General features: G+C 41.4%; 1 protein-coding gene across 1 annotated transcript in view; it reads right to left on the reverse strand.

The window, feature by feature from the left end:
• Nucleotides 1-5,111: 5,111 nt before the first annotated feature.
• Nucleotides 5,112-23,425, reverse strand: part of RAB39A (RAB39A, member RAS oncogene family) — a 23,362-nt gene continuing 5,048 nt past the window's right edge. Inside the window, exon 2 of the mRNA XM_034758841.1 lies at nucleotides 5,112-8,927. Within this exon, the coding sequence (XP_034614732.1) occupies nucleotides 8,501-8,927 (427 nt within the window). The 3' untranslated portion in view covers nucleotides 5,112-8,500. The remainder of the gene's footprint in view (nucleotides 8,928-23,425) is intronic.

Consider the following 23,425-nt stretch of genomic DNA (forward strand, 5'->3'; position numbering starts at 1 on the left):
AGAATAGAGTCAGACTGGTCTTATGAGGACATCTGGCAAAAACAGACTAAGGACTCTGAATTATGTTCAATGTGCCAACAGCTCTACCAAAGGAGACCCAGACTAGGGAGGTTCAACGCAGCTCAGGAGCAATTATCCATTAATCCTGCTACCAACTTGGTGGTGTAGGAAGGTAACAGAAATGTCTTTCCAGTAATCTTTCAGAGAATGGTACGGAAGGGTCTTCATGATAACTGAGCAGCAGGCCATCTGGGTTATGAAGACACTGAGACTGGTATCCAACAGATTTTCTTGGTTGGGCTTGGAGGCAGATGCTAAGGACTGGATACTTTCCTGTCAAGAAAGGAAAGCACTGGCAAGGAGAGGCAGAACTCCTTTAGGGGAAAAACCCCAACCTAGTGAGCCCTAGAAGTGCATACAGCTTGACTTAAAAGGCCTGTTACAAGAAACACCATTTGAAAATCAGTATTTGGTAGTGTATGGCACCTTCTCAAATTATGGTGGCACAGCTACTGAGAGATAAAACAACTGAGGCAGTTACAGCTGCAATGAAGAAACATGTAGTATTGTAGTTTGGCCCACCAAGCTGCATCTGCAGTGATCAGGGGAAGGAATTTGAATCACAGTTATTACACAAGGTTTGCTGACAATTCCAGATAACCAAGGTGAGGACCAGTGTCTCTCATCCTGTGAGTAATGGGGGAATGGAGAGAGTAAACTGCAGCATTGGTTAGAATCTTAGTCAGTGAAGACCAATGAGACTGGGGTATGAAGACACCTTTTGTTGACTTTGCATATCCATCGCTCTTCTTTATTAGATTATTTCTGAAATAATATAATTATTATTGATATAATAGGCACCACACAAATTTGGTAGAATGATGATACTCAATGGGACATGGTAATATCAGTTTGCAAAATATAATGGAATGACAGAATAGGTCATCCTGGTGGGGGAATGGCACTATATGTGATAGAAAGCGTAGAGTTAAATATAGTAAAAATCTTAAATGAATCAAACAATACCATAGAATCTCTATGGACAGAAATTCCATGCTTGAATTATAAGAGTATAGCCATAGCAATATACAACCGCCCGACCAGGATGGTGATGGTGACTGTGAAATGCTCTGGGAGATTAGAAAGGCTACAAAAACAGAAAACTCAATAATAATAGGTGATTTCAACTACCACATATTGACTGGGTACATGTCATCTCAGAATGAGATGTGGAGATAGAATGTGTAGACATCATTAATGACTGCTTCTGGGAGCAGCTATTCCTGGAACCCACAAGGGGAGCAGCAACTCTTGATTTAGTCCTACGTGGAGCACAGGAGCTGGTCCAAGAGGTGAACATAGCTGAACCACTCTATAATAGCAACCATAATGTAATTAAATTTAACATCCTTTTAGGGGGGAAATACCAAAGAAACCCATCACAGGAGCCACTGTTGCAGGGTGAGTGTGGGGTGGGCTTGCTCTCCAAACCTCATTTTCTGGGGGGGGACAGTGTTTTTGCACCTTTGATTTCTTGGTTTTTTGGAGTATTCTTCTTAAACTCATTTGTCTCCATGGTATTTTTTTGAAGGGTGGGGGGCTCAGTTTCAGGTTTTGCCCTGGGCTCCCAAAAGCCTCTGTATGCCCCTGCAGTGGAGTCTTATATCAGTGACCTGAGGACAGCATTCCAGATGGTGGAGGTACAGATAAGCAGGAAACACAGGAGTCAGGAAAGAGGAGAATCATGTGCCCATCCAGGAAGGAGAGAAGGTGTGGCTACACAACTGGAAAATATCCCAAATGTACTCCTTTTTGGCTGGGACCTTGCATGGTAATTAAAAAAACGTAAACAACTTATCCTTGCTGATAATACTAGAAGGAAAAGCTCATCCCTTTGTAGCACATTGAGAACTGGTGGACAGATTCATTGACAGAAAGGGGAGGGCAAACACTGAGGATGCTCAACCACCATCCCAGAGGGATGCAGAAGACGATTTGGAAGTACCCTAGCAGGTTCCTGTGGCTCCTGGCAGGAGACCAGTTGTGGAGGAAGAATTGCCAGGCTGTCCTTGGGATCTCAACACACTGCAGAGTTCAGCAGACACAATGGATAGGACTGACCAAAAGGACATGACTCCTGCACTTGCTGATAATCTAGATCCAACTACTAGTGATGGTTCATTGACTGAATATAGGACTTGAGCAGACAGACCAATAGGAAACTTGTGTGTGGGGTGGGGGGAGATTCACTGGAATTCTTATTTAACTAGAGAGGGGAAAGTTGTAATGATTAGTGTAGGCAGTACCTCCACCACTAGATTGTGCTGTATCTTTATCTTAGTGTGTAGTTGTTGTGTGATATGTTATGTTGTTGTAGCTGACCTGGTTTAGCAGGAAGTTGAGTCCTGCTTGTGTGTGCTGGAGTTGGTATTTCCAGTATTCCAATAAATCCCCGTGGTCCTATAAGTGAGTATTACAGCATATTTTATTCCTGTGAGATTTTGATTTCACTGTTCCCTTGTGCCTGTAACAAAAATATTTTGATGAAAAAGATGGCTGTGTGGAGCAATATGTTCATTGTGTCTCAGTCATCGGCGCCGACTCTGTGGGTGCGCCAGCGCTGGAGCACCTACAGGAAAAAAATAGTGGGTGCTGAGCACCCACCGGCAGCCCCCAGATCAGCGCCTCTCCCTCCCTCCCAGTGCCTCGCGCCGCAATCAGCTGTTCTGCGGCATGCAGGAGGGGAGAGAGGGCAGGGTGTGCTTGGGGGAGGAGGCAGGGCAGTGGCACTGAAACATTTTTAATAGTGGAGGTGCTGAAAGCCAGCCCCCTTACCCCATCCACCCCCTCTTGGCCCCCCAGAACTGAGGCCGGGAGCAAAGCCCTGGGTGCAGGGCGGCAGCAGATTCCCAGGCACGGGGTGCCCTCAGAGCTCTGGGTGTGGGGCTGGCAGCCGGGACCCTGGGTGCGGGGCGGCAGCTGAGCCCCGGGTAAGGGGCTGGCAGTTGGGAGCCTGGGGGTGCTGCAGCACCCCCCGCAACCCTAGTTCCCATGCCTATGGGGCAGGGGCGGCATGGGGGTGGGAAGAGGCAGGGTGGGGCCTTGGGGGAAGCCGTAGAGTGGGGGCAGGGCTGGGATCGAGCACCCCCTGGCACATTAGAAAGTCGGCACCTGTGGTCTCAGTGGTTCCACATCAAATGTGCCTAGTTTCTATGTAAAAAGGAGGTTTTTCTAACTCCCATCCCTGCCCCGCAAAAGGAACCTGGAATCTGAGAGTCAGCTTAGGTATTTTCCTTCTCCTGTTTTGTCACCAGTAATAAATGTACTGTGGGCCAAATTATGTTCTCAATTACACCTGTGTAATATCGTCTTCGTATTATGGCCCCAGTGACATTTTTGCAACCTCGCTGCCTTCACCAGATTTGCGCAGCAATTGTAATTGAGTAAACAATTCTGTTGTTGATGCGCACAAAATAGAATTTAACGCTCTGTTTTAGATGGGTTAGCGCCATAGTGCTGAGGAAAGAACTGCTGAGTAAGAGGATGCCATATTTATAGAGTCATTTTTCAGAGAGCCACACTTTTAAAGTTTAAGAATTGGGAGCCAGCCAATAGAACGTGTCGGTATGCCAATGAGATATGCTTTTGGAAGTTTTTTTCCTCCTAAGTGGATGGACAGCTGAATGTGGCATTCAACACAAATACTCCTATTTCTAAATACATTCAGAAATTGGCCACACTATTCCTTATCCTGTTAGCCAGGTCCATGACTAGGACTCAAGGTGTTATTGCAATATAAATACATAAATAAATAAAAAAGAATCACTGACAAGCAATCAGATTTTTCTTCTAGCACATTCATAATCTCTTTATTTTGTTGTGCAAATCATAGCAACTAATTCTTTTAAAGTGGTTTATATAATTATACAAATAATTTGGTTACAACCTTTATTATTTTGTAGTACACAGTCTCTGAAATGAATATGTGTAGACTCAATTCCATAAAGGATAGTACCTGTTCCTTTGAAATTCATAATTATTACTGTCAGACTACTGTGGTGTTAACTTGTGGTTCTTTTGGTAATTAGGAATTGCTGTAAATATTACTACATTCAAATATTTTGTTTTGGGAACAGCATTCCATGAAATTATTTAAAAGATTGTCTCTGCAAAACCAGCAAGAAGAGTCTTAACTATTAACAATTGTCCTAGGTGGTTTTGAAAAATATTTTAAAACATTTTGGCTAGATTGCCACAGCTCTTACACGCAGGGGACTAAGCCCTGCCCCTCCACCCCCTTCTTCCCTACATGGCTGAATAAGGGCTGCTTAGGCCATGGCTCCAGCTCCTGTGGGAGAGCAAGGATGGCAAGAAGTGGAGAGTGAGAGGAGCCCAGGCTCTGTTCTCTCCACCTGCCAGCCAGAGTGGCTGGCTGGATGCACAGTGGGGAGCAAGCTGCATCAGGAAAAGAGGCTACCTGATATACTGCCCTCCCTCTCAGAGGATTGGGGAGCAGGGGAGAAACTGACTAAATTTGAGTCACAATTCATTCTCTGATCTGTTCCTAAGCTATGTGCTGCCACTTAGGGCACATTGTAAGCCACAGCTATCTGGAGAACTCTACTGCGTAAAGCATTTCAGTGAGCAGAGCAAGATTATTTTTCTTCACTAGCAAATTTTCAAACATCTTAAAGCTCTAATTACATTTTTAAAATTGCAGTGGCGGGACACAAACCAAAGTTTTGGATGCCAGAATTTTTTAGATCAGTGGCTCTCAACCTTTCCAGACTACTGTACCCCTTTCAGGAGTCTGATTTGTCTTGTATACCTCAAGTTTCACCTCACTTTAAAAACTACTTGCTTACAAAATCAGACTTAAAAATACAAAAGTGTAACAGCAAACTATTACTGAACAATTGCTTACTTTCTCATTTTTCCCATATTATAAAATAAAATGATTGGAATATAAATATTGTACTTACATTTCAGTCTATAGTATACAGAGCAGTATAAACAAGTCATTGTCCGTATGAAATTTTAATTTCTACTGACTTCATTAGTGCTTTTTATGTAGCCTGTTCTAAAACTAGGCAAGTATTTAGATGAGTTGATGTACCCCCTGGAAGACCTCTGCATACCCCTGGTTGAGAACCACTGCATTAGTGGACACTGGAATCCAAATGCAGACAGACTTGTTTTTAGGATTCTACTTATCCATAAATGGGACTTACCATACATAAAATACTTCAGAACAAATATTTAATTGTAAAGGATTATTTTTCCCGCTACCATTTCTATGTTTTAATTTGGCAGGCAAAATGATCTATAAAGAACAATATTAAGCTCCACTATTAGTTTCAAGTGATTATCTTTAAACTTTCTTGAAAAAAGAATTAAGGTGCATTAAGATATAATCAGATATCTACAACGTGCTCAAGCTGTTACTTCTATATTGCACTGCAAAACATATAAAAGCAAGTTCATACATTTCATCAAGTCAGCTATACAGCAGAGACTTCTATTAAACGTGTGTAGTGAGACAGTACTGTATCATTTTAATGTTATCTAGATATGCAATGTTTGAATTTACACATTACTCTACAGTTATAGGTGCTACAAATAAGATGAATATGTGCACAGTACTTTAAAATGCATTGCAAATCCTTTCTGGTTTTATTGGCTATGGCAATTCCTCACACAGTCCAATCTGGTTAAATCATTCCTCCCATCATAATTAATTGAAGACTACAACATTCCCAATAGAGATCATTAAGGCTGTATTCAGCTGATTGTTTCATTCGTCTGTGCATATTTCCCCAATGTTTCCACACCCAAAATCTTCCACATAGAAAGAAAAGTGTGGTGGCTCCAGAGGGTTCAGGAATCTTTTTTACAAATGAACAACTTTGGCCTGTGGATGCCTGCAATTAAATGTAGACTTAAAATAATAATACTTAGCACTTATATAGCTCTTTTCATCTGTGTAACTATTATTTGCATTGTGGTAGAAGCCATAGTCTCCAGGCTCCATTGTGACAGGTGCTGTACAATCACACAGGTAAAAGGGTCCCTGCCCCCATGTGTTTATAGTCGTGCTACATCTCAATGGCTTTGCAAAGGTGAGTAAGAATTATCATTCCTATTTTAGAGATGAGGAAACTGAAGCATAGAGCTTAAGTGACTTGCCCATGGTTACACAATGAGTCAGAATTCACGTCTTCTGACTCTCAATCTGATGCTTTAGCCATTGGACTATGCTGTCTCCCTTATAAGCTATGAGGAAATATTTTGAGACCTATAAGCAAGGGCCCTGGAACCTTTGTAACAGTGGGAGGGTGATGCCAGAACCAGGGGGATATGCACTCTCCCATTTTAACATGGTCATATTTTGGGTAGCAGGGAGCGGCATTGCCCCCCCAAACTGCAAGCCTCCTGCAGGTGCGGAGTGGTGCTGGCAGGGGCTGCGCTTGGTGGCAGTATTGCCCCCCCAAACTGTAAACCCAAGGCCAACCCTGCCCCCCAAAACTACACCCATGTTAAAAAGTGGGAGGCATGGCACCAGTCCAAATGTCTAGGCTGCTATTTTTAGCCCTGCAGCCTGAATCCCACGAGCCCAAGTCAGTTGACCTGGGCTCTGAGACTCGATGCCATGGGGTTTTCTGTGCAGTGTAGACATGCCCTTAATGTGCTGCACCACCCCGGCTAGCTGTAAACTAAGTGTTTGTATAGACAAGCTCTAAAAGGTGAAAGTCAGTGGAGAATCAGGCCCCTTGCCTCTAGCAGCATGTAATACACAGGAATAGGTTGGTTCATGGCACACAGCAGATTTATGTTAACTGCTATATTATGGCACTAGAATCTTAGGGCCAGATTCCCATTTATACTAAGCTCCCTTTATATCACTCTGCCAGTATAAAGGGGCCTTAATATAAATAAGAATCAGGCCCTTGAAGAGTTCAGTTCAATGCCATTTGAAGTCAAGGGATTTTTAGTGCAGTTGATTCAGAGGTGAACACTCATCAAGTGTGAGCCATCCATCTGTTTTGCCGCCAAGATACAAGTGACATCGGGTTACTTGGCATATTAGTGACACATAAGGGAATATTCTTCACAAAGCAAGTATGTGTTATGCCCATAGGTAGTCAGGAAGGTGGGCCCAAGGTCAGTTAAAATGCAGCAGACTTGCTGGGTCAAATTTCGTAGTTTAAGATTCAGTGTTTGTTTTCTGAGAACAGGAATCCTCCAACCTTTTTCATTCTATGTCTACCTCTTAAGAGTGAAATCCTCTTATGGACTCCCTCCCCTTCCAACATGCCAATTCCTAACTGCTAGATTCTCAGAACCTTTTATTCTGTGGACCACAATTGACAAAGAGTGGCTGAGAATAAACCAATCCCTATTTTCTCCATATTCAGGGCAGGAGTCCCCTGAGGACACAGCCCTAAATATTTTCTTGAATTTTACTTCTAGACAGAATCAGAATTATTCTTTAAAGTTAGTGGGCAAGATCTTCAGCTTGTGTAATTGGTGTAACTTTACGCCAAGTATCCCAGCTGAGGATCTGGCCCAATAAATATTAGGTTATCAACTGTGATAAATATTTTCATGGATGAATTAATTATTATAGCTCAGAAGTGTAAACTGATTCCTTAAAATATATAATCATCATACTTGCCTAAAGCAACTCCTATTTTGAACAAAAATTTTACATTTTACAAATTTTAAATTACCTTCTTGGTATCTAGCTTCTAGTAGTTGGAAAATCTATTTTCTATGCATCTAGAATAACAGCTATACCATTTCTTGCATTACATCTAGTTACACTGGTGATTCAGAAAATATTTCATACTAAACTTCATTTCTTCTATTCCCTGTTTTAGTATATAAATATATTAGTCTTCTCAAATACATTCTTTTTCTTTAATAAGGCTTGTATTCACAGTCATAACAAAAGTGTTTGCTGATGGAGCAATCTTTCAGTTTGCTTTCTTCAAAGTGATTTATATTATGAAATTCTACAGTGCTCTAAATCTTAGCTGTCTTTTAGCAAATCCATTCTTCATGAATGAAGAATCACAATAAAAAAAGTACAAGTTATAATACTTTTTATCCCAAACGGAGGCAGGATGAACTGGAGCAACGAGCTTATCAGCACTTAGCCTATATACAAGAGCTTGATTTTAAACTCTGTTCAAAATCCAAAGCCCATAAAGGACGCTACCATGATGATTATTGCACTTTCTCAACATCTTGCTACTTAGCACATATTTTTCCTTAAGCAATATCGAATTTATTTTCTTGAAGACTGCTCAAAGTTATTGTATTGTGGGGAAAAAAGCACTTTAAATTTTATGAAGTTATGAATTAGACAAAATGATACAAAAACGAATTATCATTTGGTGATTCAACTACATCATGATCTATTATGTCTTCAGAATGATGTTATTTATGTTGGTATCACTCTCTGAACACCTGATATGCTCTTTGGCATTCTATGAATTTAGCAGATGCATTGTCTTCTAGGCTTTACAGCCTCCTCTGATGAATGGACAACATTTGGAACAAAGCCACTTTTAACACCTTCCCATCCATCCTGTATAGAAATTTCTCCTTTCTTTACAAGTTCATATATGTCTCGGGTCAGAATCGTAAAGGATTCTTCAACATTTGTGGCATCTTTTGCTGAGGTTTCTATGTATTTCATACCACGAGTAGATGACAGTTTTTCAGCTTCTTCTCTTGTAACCTGACGCTGTGACACTAAATCACATTTATGTCCAACTAACAGAAACACAATTTGAAATGGCTGTACATGCATTTTCGCTTCTTCTAGCCAGTCTTTCACATGTTCAAAAGATCGCCGGTTTGTGATGTCAAACACCAGTAAGCCACCAACAGAATTGCGGTAATAAGATCGTGTTATTGATCTGAAAAGTGAAGAGAGAAGGGGGGGAAAAAATAAGAGTTTAAAGGGAATGTAATTACATTTCTCAATTTGATATTTCAATGCAGCAGTACATTCTTTACTTGCTACCATCTCTTCACAAAATACACATTTGTTCTTTTTCATAAACCAGAATTTATTTACTGAAGTTGTCTTTGATCATGTTCATTGTCCATATTTTCTTAAAGCCAAAAGCTGTCACTGCATGCAGCATCTTTGGACTCAACATCTCTGATATCAGCTTTGGATGCAGACTCAGTTTGGAAAGAGGTATTTCTGGTTAAAAAAAATTACCATGTTGCACTTATTCAAGAAGAAAAAAAATAACAGCATTAACTACTACATTTTTTTAAAGATAAGGCTCTGATCCTGCAAACAGAACTGTCCTTTGCGTAGGCCGAATCGGGGCGACCGCCCTGGCCCTGCACTTTGGGGGGTCCCGCGCGTCGATAAAATTGGGACTGTCCTGATATTTAGCCCTTTGTCCCGCGTCCTGACCAATGTACGATGGGGACGCGATTTGTCCTGGTATTCAAGTGAGGAAGCGAATGGGGAGGCGAGCGGCGGGGAAGCGGGGGAGGAGGCGAGCGGCAGGCGGGAGGGGGGTGAGGAGGCAGGCGGGTGGGAGGTCGGTGGTTGGGCTGGGGGGAGGTGCACGCCGGACAGACGGTGAGGAGACTAGCGGGGAGGCGGGTGGATGGCAAGCAGGAGAGCGGCAGGCTGGCGGATGAGGAGGCGGGCAGGTGTGCCGGGCAGACGGCGAGGAGACTAGCAGAGTGGCTGATTTGTCCGAGGCCCCGTACCTCCCTAGGGACGGCCCTGCCTGCAAACACTCATGCATATACTTAACTCTGCTCATGTGAATAGTTCTATAGTTAAGCACATGAATAGTGTTGACAGAATTGGGGCCTAACTTTGCCATAGACAAGTATACTTATTGTAATCTCCTCTCAAACCAATTCCTTGATATTAAACTATGTGCAGAAAATCATGCCTGTTGAGGTCAGCAGCAATAAGACTTGTTATGTTCATGGCATATGAAGAGAGAAGTTAGAAAAATAAAACACTCTTTCTGGAAGGCTGCAACACAACACAACTTTATTTCTTAGAATCCTGAACCCTAACTTGCAAAAATCAAAGACAGAGAGACAAAGCAGCTGCTCCCTAAGGCAAAGAGGCACAAGTCACCCTACCTTGCTCTAGGCTGGCTCTCTGCACAGACTGACCCAGATGGCAGGCTTTCCTACAGAGCCCTATACCTTACAAGTAGGACCAGGAAAGCCCTCGACAACTGAACGTGATATTTTACAATTTTAACAGTTTTAAATATACCACAAGACCAAGAAAGGAAGTTCTATAACACTTGCCAAAAAGAAATCGGAGGTGCAAATGCACTTATGACAGCATTGACAAAGAACCTTTGGTGGGGGGAGAACAGCTGCTGCCTGGCCCCGCGGGCCGCCCCCCTACTCTCCCTACCGCCCGACTGAGTCCTGCCTGCGCTTGGGGCCAGACTGGACTCTCACTCATTCTGGCCCTGCGCTTCCCCTGCGTCTCCCGGGCCTCCCTCCACAAGCACCGGAAGGAGGAGGAATGGCGAGCCTGGGGAAGAGGCGGGGATTCGGGGAGGGAGCCAATGGGGGAAGGAAGGGGTGGAGTCGGGGCAGGGGGGATGGGGTGCGAGCACTTCCGGGCTCCGGAGCATTTGCTTGTTTGTCCAGTGTCCCGACTTAACATTGGTCGGGACACGGGACAAACAAGCAAATATCGGGACAGTCCCGATAAAATCGGGACGTCTGGTCACCCTATGTGCAGCTGCGTGCTTTGAGTATGGGTAGGGACGGCCCTGGCGGGAAGGGATGGAGTGGGAGAAGGGCCTGTGGCAGAGCCAGGGGTTGAGCAGTGAGCACCCCCTGGCACATTGGAAAGTTGGCCTCTTTAGCTCCACTCCCAGAGTCGGTGCCTATACAAGGAGCCACATATTAACTTCTAAAGAGCCGCATGTGGCTCCAGAAACACCCCTGGTCTAGATCAGTGGTTCTCAAAGTCGGTCCGCCGCTTGTTCAGGGAAAGTCCCTGGCAGGCCGGGCTGGTTTGTTTACCTGCCATGTCCGCAGGTTTGACCGATTGCGACTCCCATTGGCCGCGGTTCGCCGCTCCAGGCCAATGGGGGCTGTGGGAAGGGCAGACAGCACATCCCTTGGCCTGTGCCGCTTCCCGCAGCCCCAATTGGCCTGGAGCAGCAACCGCGGCCAGTGGGAGCCGCGTTCGGCCGAACCTGCAAATGCAGCAGTTAAACAAACCGGCCTGGCTCGCCAGGGGCTTTCCCTTAACAAGCGGCAGACCGGCTTTGAGAACCACTGGTCTAGATAATACTTTAGCCCTGCCATGAGTGCAGGGGACTGGACTAGATGACCTCTCAGGGTCACTTCCAGTCCTATGATTCTATGATGACCTCTGAGGATGCTGCTAAAATAGTTTGGATCAGGGTAAACTCTACTTGATAACATTTTTCTACATCAGTAACCCTCCTTAACTGTTCAATTTATCACCTGTATAGTTTTTTTTATAACAATTTGAACATAAAGGTATAACAAACTCAAATAATGATGTTGCAGATGTGTACATGAATCCTGGGACAATTAAATTCTGGTAGTCACAGCAAGTTGCATTTGAAGCGGTAGCAGCTATATACTCGGGTAAGACTAACTGTTTACCCTAATATTTTGGACTGATCTTTTCCAATATCTTAGGGCCAAATTGTGTGTGCATGCAGTTCTAAAGTGAAGCCAATGGAATCTTACCTCAATATTAATTCAAATTGGCTTGGATCTGAAAAATGACGGTGCTGAACACTGGCTGAAGAACCACATATACAGGGTAGATAATACTTTGTGTGAAGTGTTTAAAGGATCTGTATCAAGCTCTGTCTTACTCAGTATTTTCACTAATGATTTAGAAGAGGGCATAACTAGCATGTTGCTGAAATTTTCAGATGATGATTTGGATGAATTGCAAATGCAAGCAAGGACATAAGTAATAATTGAATTGGATCTAGAGAGACTAGAAATATTGCCACCAAAATGAGATTTAACTTGGAATAATGTAAATAATGCAAGCAATCTGAAGAAAATCCTTGAAAACAGTAATGCAGAAAGTGATATAAGCAATACGGGACAGAAAATTAGATATTGGTTTATACCGGAATACTGGAATGCTATACAAGTACCATACTTTCTTATATAGAATTATGTGGCACCAAATTAAAGGTCTATTTGCCTTTAAATAATACCTCATCTACACCTGTGTGTTTTACATATACAGGACCAGATCCTCAGTTGTATATCAGTGTAGCTCCATGGCTTTATTATAGCAATGTTGATTTACACCACCTAAGAATCTGGCCTGTATTATTTGTTTAATTAACTAAAAACAGTTCTGCAAAATAAACAAATGATTAAAAAAGGCAACTGTAATTTTGGACTATGTAAGAAGTGGCATCATATCAGGGAGAGAATAGTTTCTATCTTTTGGTACAATCATAACTCAAATAAATCTTTCATTTTCAGATCTCATTATTAAAGAGAACCTGATAAACTTGAGGGAGTTCAGAAAACAGCAAGAGAGGAGGGTTGGAGAAAATAACATATGAGGAAAGATTTTTTTTTTTTAAAAAATGATTTAGATATGTATAGTTTGATTAAGTGACAGCTAAGGAGGGCAGATATGTGTGGAAATACTGTCTACAAATATTTGAAGAGGTTTAATCTCAAGGAAAGCAATTATTTAGAGTACTTTATTACATGAAAGTATAATTATGAGTGATGAGATAAAATTAAGAAGTAGTAAATTGAGGCTGAAAATCAGGAAAAATCTTCCTAGCACTGAGATCTATTAGGCTGTTGCACAGTCACTCCAAAAGAAGTCAGGGAAGACCCCAGACTTGATGTTTTTAAAACTAGACTGGGCAAACACTAGAAAAATATACTTTGGGGAACATTCCAGCGTTGGTTGGGAAATGGACTATGACCCAGATCCTCAAAGTTATTTAGGTGCCTAACTCCCATTCAATTAAATGGGAATTAGTCTCCTAAATACCTTTGAGGATCTGGGCCTCGGTGACTTAATAGATGCATTGCATCTCTGACTTCAGTGGTTCTCATTCACACTATCCTCTAACAGGCCAAAAGAGAGAGTAGTGATGACAGTGCACGGACTAGATGATGCACAATAGGTCTTTCCAGCTATAGAGTCTATGAAACCATATGAAAGGGCAGAATTTGGTCCTTACTACTATTAAGGGGAAATCTTTTAAGTATTTTTCGATGGTATTAAATTTATTTCTCAACTCACTCTGTCCTGCCCAACCTTAAAGAAAAAGAGCTTAATTACAGCTCAGACATTCTTCTTGTGACCACCACTGTCTGACCACCATCACAATAATTATGAACAGGATGATGCAGTTCATAAGCAAAACACCCATTGACATCACTAGCAATGTACAAATAAGTGCTGCAATATCAGACCCTAAAAGAAGTTTACTTTATTGTAAAAGAGAAAATGAAATATACAGTATTACCCTCTTATTAGATTATTATATTAGAGTCATGATATCACAAAGATTTGCTAAGTGCGAATCAAACCAAGTTTATGAGTGTTACTAAATTTGAGTCTAAAAATCATTTAGAAAAAACAATGCTATATTTATTCTCTACTCCATATAAACCAGTGACAGATTATGAAACCTATGAACCATTTGTGCTTTTGCTAATTATAGTAAAACAATCTATCTTAAAAAAAAAAAAAAAAAAAAAAAAAAAAACACCAAAACCCACCCCCGGATAAACAATGTTAACTAAAGGATATCAGAAAGGACTGCTATCATTTCAGATTTGCAACAAGAGAGTTTGTATCAAAGCTATCAATAATACATTTGTAATCTTCATACAACACTTTTCAACAAAAAAGGCAGGGTTTTTTTGAGAAAGTTAATCTTTGTCAAACAGAATACGTTAAAATAAGTCTTAATAAGTCTCTGCCTGTTCAATAGATTAAATAATGCTACAGTAGATATTAAACCGGAACCAGATGGCTTTGATCCTGAATTCTACAATTACAAGGCCCACAAAATAATTCTGTATTCTACAACAGTTTCCTGTTGAAAATGAGATTGCTCCATCAGAAAATCATGCAGCAGACTGACCCTCCAAAGAATAATAATTTCACACTCTTTCTTTTTAATTGAGAGTATATTGTTGAATGTAGATTCTAAAATACTTATTGAAATTATGACTTCTCATTTAGAGGAATCCTTCTGTAGGTTAATTAATCCTGATTAAACTGGCTTTACTAAAGGGGGAAATTGTTTATTTCAGAAGTCATTTTAGATTAAACTGAGTAATAAAAAAAATAAGTCCCTGATAGTCATTCTAAATGAAAGCAATGATAAGATATTATTCACTGGACAACTGTTTCTGAAAATAAATTAGAGGCTATATTAATCAAATCAAACTGTATTCTTAGAGTGATGCTCATTTTAGAGTGATGCTTATTTAGTCACCAGTTTCTTTCTGATTCTGATCTTACTGATTTTTACTAAAATGAAGGAAACTTTCCAAATGAAAGCTTTATCTTTATCTAATTTAGAAAGAGAATTATTTTTATTCCCAGCCTAAGAATTATATTATAATGGAGTTAAATTTGAGAGTACATATCAATCAATTAAAAAATTATAGGGATGGTATAATTATCCCAAAACCATACTTTACAAAGCCATAATGTATTAATATACTATCCTGGCTTTGTAATGCATAGTTTTGGAATAATTACAACATCTATGCAATGTTTTTACCCTTAAGCTACTGATATATACTCTCAACCTTATCTGCATCAAAATGTAGTTTTCAGTCTTGGAATTTCCCTGGTATTTAAAAGTTATTAAAAATTTCAAACAACATTAAACAAGAAACCTAAAGCAAAATTGACCATGTGACATTTCTAATGCTTTGATGATATGTAAAATCAACCGTAAATAATTTTTAAAAATGACCTTTTATGGGCAAATTCACTGGAACATCACTGCAGAGAAAAACAGCCAGTGTGCACTAGCCAATTAAAATAGGTGTACAGCTGCTTTGCATCACAGCCGTGCAAACCAGTCAAATTTCACTGGTGACTCTGACCCTTAATTTCTTATTGATGTATGAGTTAGAGGGTGGTGTTAATGAGACAGACAAAATATGAGAGTAGGTTTGGGGAGTCCTGTGCCAGAATCCCAATGACTCTGGGGTTTAAGGGCTCCCCGTGCACTCCTCCCTCAGTTTCCCCAGAAGGTCTGGCTTGGTGCTTAGTGGAGCAGAGGCAGCAGTGCTATGGGGAGACTTTCAAGCAGAGATGCCCAAGCTAGTATGCAAGCAAAGAAACTTTAGGGAGCAGTGATAATTGGGTCAAGTAGTCAACCAACGAAAACTCTTGACACACGGTCCTGTCTGCTTCATACCACTGTCTCATTACAGCCAATAGACCTATTGCATGCAAATTAGCTATAGGAGAAGGGTGGTAATTGGTTGATTTACCTCTATAGTCACAATGGCCCTACTTAAAAGTTACCTGAGCCCCTCTGTAGTCTATATAATCATAATAATTAAATACAACAATCATGAATAACTTAGTTTAATTTCAATCTATTTTTTTCAAATACAGCCTATGCACAAGATTACAATTCATTTTAATTATATGGAAAGTTGAAGAGTCTGTGTTATTCCATTATTAAGATAATTCAGAACAAAGAAAAGATTGACACTTCCTAAATTTTCTTAAAGGACTCAGTTTTTAATTAATTTGAACTCAAACTGATTTACAGATTTACTTGTATGTGAATGGAAAATTCATTCTTTACTCATAAAGGAAGTGCTGTGAGTTTGGGGATGATAGTCTATGTTGACCCTAACTGCGGAGCCTTTACCATTACCTCCATAATAAAGGTATAGCCTTTCACACAATTTATATTTAATATATATTAAAAACTGCATGTATAATTGTAAACATCTAAAAAAATCAGAGCAACGAGGCAAGCTAAATTCAAGTTCAATCTCTGTCTTTAACTCACCCATGGCATGTTTGTCTGCAGCTCAGATTACATAAGAGAAATCAATGTGGTTTAGCCCCAGGGAGGGCTGAAAAAATAATTTCAAGTCCACACTGCCTGCTCACTACTAAACCAGGCAGGTAATAAGCACTACCCAGTCAAACTGGCAACCGATCCATTCTCTCTTCAATTCGGTCCTGACATTGCCAATGGCAAATTATTTGTTCCTATGAGGTACCTTTGCATTCAGTCAGGCACAGGAAAAAAACAAATGTGTTAACATGTGAGACGGTCATGTGAAAAAACTATCCAGTCTGGATTCATGTGAGTTTCACATACAGATTGTTCAAAGTTTCCTCTCACTTAACCTGGAAGTTTATTGTTTTGCTTTAATGTGTAGACAAATATACTATGGTACAGTGTCACTTCAATGGGAACTGGGATTGCTCATCTTCTTTGAAAACCAGGCCATAGTTTTAGTACTTAAAGATGGATTCAGGATCCTGACTAACTTCAGTCACTCATGTTTGCAAATGTTGTGCAAATAATAAGATCGGCTCCCAATTCAGAATCACATTCTGACTCACCTGTTGGATCTGCTTACCTAAAATCTCCTTCCATAACCAACTTCCTCTCTAGAAGCTCCTTCTATGTTGTAGAAACAGAATGCAGAGCTAAGAAGAATGTGATAGGAACACAGGGATTGCCATACTGGATTACATCAGTAGTCCATTAGTCTAGTTCCTATCTCTGACAGTGGCCAGTATCAGATGCTTCAGAGAAAGGTGCAAGAAACCCTGTGATGGACAATTATGGAAAAAATCTGCCTAGAGGGAAAGTTTTTCCTAACCCCGGTCAATTAGAAGTTGATTTACGATTTGAAGCATGAAGCTTATATCCTTTATAATGTTTTATCCTATCTGACATTACTATGGATGCTCTTATTAGCCATGTAAATGTCTAATCCTTTTAAAAATCTTACCGAGGGCTTTTCTATACACATATTGTACTACTTTCATTATATCAGTATTGTTGAAGTGTCCTTAATGTGGACACAGTTATACTGGTAATGGTGCTTACACTGATATAGCTTATTTGTGTAGGGATGGATAACAAACTATACTGATAAGGCACCTTTATACCAAAATATCTTCATCTACACTATGATTTGTACTGATTTAACTAATTTGATTAAAAATATACAGCTCTAATCAAAGTACAGTAGTTAAATTGGTACAAGAACTGTTCGCTCACCAAGCCTAAGCACTTGGCTTCAAGGATATCTTGTGACAGTGAGCTACACAGGTTAATTATGCACTGTGTAAAGAAGTATTTATTTTATCAGTTTTAAATGTGACATCTCACAATCTAATTTAATAGCCCTTTGTTCTTGTATTATAAGAGAGTAAATAGGAGTGCCCAATTTACATTTTATTGTATAAATGCCATGGTGTCTTGTTGCTTTTTATCAATATGTCTTAGTGCCTCCTCTTTGACACCTGGATCTCTGTCAGTACCTCTTCTTTATTACCTGAAATAAGTAAAGCTGGTGTGTGTGTGTGTGTGTGTGTGTGTGTGTGTGTGTGTGTGTGTGTGTGTGTGTGTGTGTAAATGAAGAATGCTAACATTAATAAAATGTTCTAAAACCTTCATAAGAGATTAACTATACTAGGCAACTCTCTGACACCATTCTACAGGCCATTACCCTCTGATCCCACTAAGGGTTACCAAAATAAACTACACCATCTCCTCAAGAAACTCCCTGAAGAAACACAGGAACAAATTTACACAGACACATCCATAGAGCCCTAACCAGGAGTATTCTATCTGCTACCCAAGATTCATAAACCTGGGAATCCTGGATGCCCCATCATCTCAGGCACTGGCACCCTGACAGCAGGATTATCTGGCTATGTAGACTCTCTCCGCAGGCCTACGCTACCAACACTCGCAGCTATCTTCGAGACACCACTGACTTCCTGAGGAAACTGTGAAACCTAAGGTAAATCTGGTCAACCTAGTGTGAAGGTGTTGTTCAAGTAATTGGGAGTACTTGACTAACAATGGACCTTGGTAGATGCCAATCCACATCTGAAATTTCCTGGGAACATTCAAACTAGCATGTGGACAATGGCATCAGCCTGTAAAGAACTGAGTCATGCCTGGACATGTGACTTGTCAGTGTGACTCCAAAACTCCATTTTGTAGCTGTAATTCTACCCAGGGGGAGGGAGGGGTTTCCACCCAAAAGAGAGAGGCTATATAAGCCCCTGGGAACACCCTCCATTTTGTCTTCAGCTGGCTCAAGAGATAGCCTCTCCACCCCAAAGGATGCCTGAAAGAAACTGGAACAAAGGACAGTAACTACAGGGGTGTGAATGATTGCTGGACCCAGACTAAAAGGAAGCTAGTCTGTCAAAGAAGCTTATTGGAACATCTCTGAGGGTGAGATTTACCTGCATTTAGTTTCCTACTGTTAGGTTAGACTTGTGTGTTTTATTTTATTTTGTTTGATAATTTACTTTGTTCTGTCTGTTATTACTTGGAACCACTTAAATCCCACTTTCTGTATTTAATAAAATCACTTTTTACTTATTAATTAACCCAGAGTAAGTATTAATACGGGGGGGGGGGGGCAAACAGCTGTGCATATCTCTCTATCGGTGTTATAGAGGGCGAACAATTTATGAGTTTACCCTGTATAAGCTTTATACAGGGTAAAACGGATTTATTTAGGGTTTGGACCCCATTGGGAGCTGGGTATCTGAGTGCAGGAGACAGGAGCACTTCTTAAGCTGTTTTCAGTTAAGCATGCAGCTTGTGGGTGACGTGGTTCAGACTTGGATCTGTGTTTGCAACAGGTAAGCGTGTCTGGCTCAAACAAGGCAAGGTACTGAAGTCCCAAGTTGACAGGGAAAATGGGCTCAGAGGTAGTCTAGGCACATCAGGTGGCAGTCCCAAAGTGGCTTCTGTGATCCAATCCATCACAGAAACTACAATCCTCTGGTGATCTTCCAGAAAACACCATCCTAGCTCTCTACACCAACATTCCACACAAAGATGGACTACAAGCCATCAGAAACAGTATCCCCGATACCATAACGGCAAACCTGGTGGCTGAACTTTGTGACTTTGTCCTCACCCACAACTATTTCAGATTTGAGGACAATTTATACCTTCAAGTCAGTGGGACTGCTATGGGAACCTGCATGGCCCCACAGTATGCCAACATTTTTATGGCTGACTTAGAACAATGCTTCCTCAGCTCTCATCCCCTAATGCCCCTACTCTACCTGCGCTACACTGATGACATCTTCATCATCTGGACCCATGGGAAGGCGGCCCTTGAGGAATTCCACCAGGATTTCAACGATTTCCACCCCACCCCACCATCAACCTCAGCCTGGACCAGTCCACACAAGAGATCCACTTCCTAGACACTATAGTACTAATAAGCGAAGGTCACTTAAACACCAACCTATACTGGAAACCTACTGACCGCTATACTTACCTATATGCCTCCAGCTTCCATCCAGACCACATCACATGATCCGTCATCAATAGCCAAGCTCTAAGATACAACCGCATTTGCTCCAATCTCTCAGATAGACACAAACACCTACAGGATCTCTATCAAGCATTCTTAAAAATACAATACCCACCTGGTGAAGTGAAGAAACAGATTGACAGAGCCAGAAGGGTACCCAGAAGTCACCTACTACAGGACAGGCCCAACAAAGAAAATAACAGAATGCACTAGCCTTCACCTATAGCCCCCAATTAAAACCTCTCCAGCACATCATCAAGGATCTACAACCTATCCTGAAGGATGCTCCCTCACTCTCACAGACCTTGGGAAACAAGCCAGTCCTCGCTTACAGACAGACCCCTAACCTGAAGCAAATACTCACCAGTAACTACACACCACAAAACAAAAACACTAACCCAGGAACCAAACCCTGCAACAAATTCCAGTGCCAACTCTGTTCGCATATCTATTCAAGGGACACCATCATAGGACCTAACCACACCAGACAGTCTCTACACAAAAGAATAAATGGACACAAATCTGACATCAGGAATTATAACATTCAAAAACCAATAGGAGAACACTTCAATCTCCCTGGACACTCAATAACAGACTTAAAAATGGCAATTCTTCAATAAAAAAACTTCAAAAACAGATTCCAATGAGAAACTGCAGAACTGGAATTAATTTGCAAACTGGACACCATCAAATTAGGCGTGAAAAAAGACTGGGAGTGGATGGGTCACTACAAAAACGAATTTCCCCCTGCTGATTACTCACACCTTCTAGTCAACTGTTTGAAATGGGCCACCTTGTTTACATTGGCCTCATTAGCACTACAAAAGTGATTCCCACCGCTTCTTGTCAACTGTTGAGAATAGCTCACTTCCACCTTAATTGAATTGCCTGGTTAGCACTGACCCCCCACTTGGTAAGGCAACTCCCATCTTTTCATGTGCTGTGTATTTATACCTCCCTACTGTATGTTCCACTCCATGCATCTGATGAAGTGGGTTTTAGCCCACAAAAGCTTATGCCTAAATACATTTGTTAGTCTCTAAGGTGCCACAAGGACTCCTCGTTGTTTTTGCTGATACAGACTAACACGGCTATCACTCTGAAACCTATAAAAGATATGCATTTCAAAAGCTGAGCCAGCGGAGTTCTGGAAGAATAAATGAGGCCAAGGACAATATGGTTGCCTTTCAGCATCCATAGTCTTCATGTGGCTGTGAACATACTATTCCAAAGCAGTATGACCATTCTGGAACATTAGCACTATTGATTTGAGGTTGTAAACCCCTGTTATAAAAAGCACCACCCCTAATAAATCCAGTTTCTCATAGCTTCATTTACTCACCAAAGACACTCCGCAGAAGTGGGGTCAGCATGGATGGGTGTAGGCAAAAAAATTCTGAGAACTGCAGTTACTGGTAAGTAACCTTTTTTAACTCTATCATAAAATTGTCTCTGCAGATCCCTGCTATAGTAAATTAGCCCTCCCATTGCAGTTGTCTGCTAACGCTTGCTGGTGAATACTTAATTAAATAAAGACAGAATCAGTGCTCTCTGATCTGGGCATAAGCCTGAGTCTCAGAACCAAGAATAATTTTGTGAAAAAAATAAACTGAGCAACAAATGGCAGTATCAGAAATCGAAACACTTTCTGAAGCTAGTTTCCCTGACATAGTGTGAGGCTTAGGAAAAAAGGTAAGCAAAGAAATTAACTAATTTAGGTGAAATCTTATCCTATCTTGGTCAGAAATACACAGTGAATAACCACTTTATCTTCATTAAACATAGTCTATCTAGGTTCTTGTCCCATTAGATTGTAAACTCCTTAGGGTAGAGATATCTTTTTGTTCTCTTTGGACAGCACCTGGCATAACGGGGTCCTGGTCCAAGATCGCAGCCCCTTGGTACTACCACAATACAAATAAATTAATAATAATAAAACTGTATCCATCACTGTATTATCTGATCTCAGTATAAGGAACCATCCAGGCTTGCAACTTGCTTACCCACTTTGAAGAGGTAGTAAAAACCATGCCACTTTAACTGAAAAGTAATGCACTCCTCAGCAATGTAAATGGTGTTTCCATGAGCCTAATTAGAATCAGATCCCAATCCCAAGACACCGCTGGCAGATCCAATAACTTTCTCAGAAGTTTTACCATAGGATGTAGAAGAAAGAAAGAGAATTGAATAGGGTGGTGGTGGGGGCAAGTACACCATCAAAATGTACTTTTCTCTGGAGATGTCCCCTAGGCTTGGGACCAGCAGTGGGCTGGCATATAACTACTATGGATTCCCCTTACACAGGGAAATCCTCTGAGAGTGTATTAAGCCAGGCTTAATGTAGCTTTGCACCAGTGGGACAGTGCAAAGGAGCTGGAGCAGACTTGAAAAACAGACCTATACACTACTTGGTCATTTTTATTGTTACAACAAAAGCATCCTAGTAAGTTAAGAAGACCTTTTGGCATCTTCTAATCTCCCAAAGGTTATAGCTTGATTATGATCTACAGTTTTCTTCATTTAAGTGTAATGAACAGAGCACAGACTATACAAGTTTCCAACATACTGTTTATATTTTAGTAATCTGTTTGTAACATGCTTGAATAGATTTAAAAGGCTAAGCACAATAATTGCTTTCATAATTTCTATGTATGCCAACTGTCAAGACATGTCTATTAGCAAACCAAACACTTTTAACAGTATTTCTTCTGGTAAATATCTGCTGGGTATTGAAGAATACTTATCATATACACTAGTGGGTATATGTCAAAGCAACGGCATACATGACTCATGATTGCATATCCCCTGAGCATCATCATGTTAAATGATGGCTATTATTTGATTTCAGATGGTATTGTATTTACATCCCTTTGAGTCAACTAACAGTCTTGTCATTGGATATATTGGCCCTTTGCCAGCAAAATCAAAATACAGCGACTACTAGTTATTAGGCCTGTGTTTATAAATATTTTACATTTGTTTGTAGGAAAATACTAGGAAGCTGAAAAATACTAAGAGGCTGTTGTTATCAGTAGTGAATTCAGCACTAATCTTGGAGAGGCCTGACTCTGCAAAAAAATATTTATGCACTTCTGACTCATGCAAGCCCAGGAAAGTTGCTAGTTACTCTTACGGGTGGCAGGTTTGTATCATTTTTGGTGGTATACAGAACGGGTCCAAGTCCCCACACCCCACACCTGCCTTGTAAGCTGAGATATATATTTTAAAATAATGTAAAAATGGACTGGAAACAGTACAGTTTCCCTATATTGCACAATTTGGGGGGGGGTACACGGGGATGAGGGCTCTGGCTGGGGGTGAGGGCTCTGGGGTGGGGCTGGGCATGAGGGATTTGGGGTGTGGGAGGGGCTCAGGGCTAGGGCAGAGGGTTGGGGTGTAGGGTGAGGGCTATGGGGTGCAGGTTCTAGGTGGGGCGGGGCTGGGGGTGCGGAGTTTGGGGTACAGGCAGGCTGCCCGGGGGCTTGGGCCATACAGGAGAACTCCACAGTCCCCTAGCCCTCTCCCCACCGGCTGCAGTGAGCTCTGGGGAAGGGGCCTCCTGAGTCCTCCCAGCAATACACTCACCCAGCACCGTCACTGTTTGTGCTCCTAAGGGACGGGCCCCTCTCAGGTCCAGGAAGCCCCCTTGCCTCCCCTGTGGCGGGTGCCAGGGGGGAGGGCTGCCATCACATATGCGCCTCCTCCCCTCCTCTCTCCACAGGCAGAGGCTGTGCCGCCACCTCAGCCTGCCACCCGTGCTGCTCCCTGTTGTGGCCAGCAGCGGCCGGTGAGGGAGTGCAGCTTGGAGCAGCAGAGCAGCTGCCCACAGCCCACGGCACAGGTAGGG

This window comes from Trachemys scripta, chromosome 1 (assembly GCF_013100865.1).
Source record: "Trachemys scripta elegans isolate TJP31775 chromosome 1, CAS_Tse_1.0, whole genome shotgun sequence".
Lineage (NCBI taxonomy): Eukaryota > Metazoa > Chordata > Testudines > Emydidae > Trachemys > Trachemys scripta.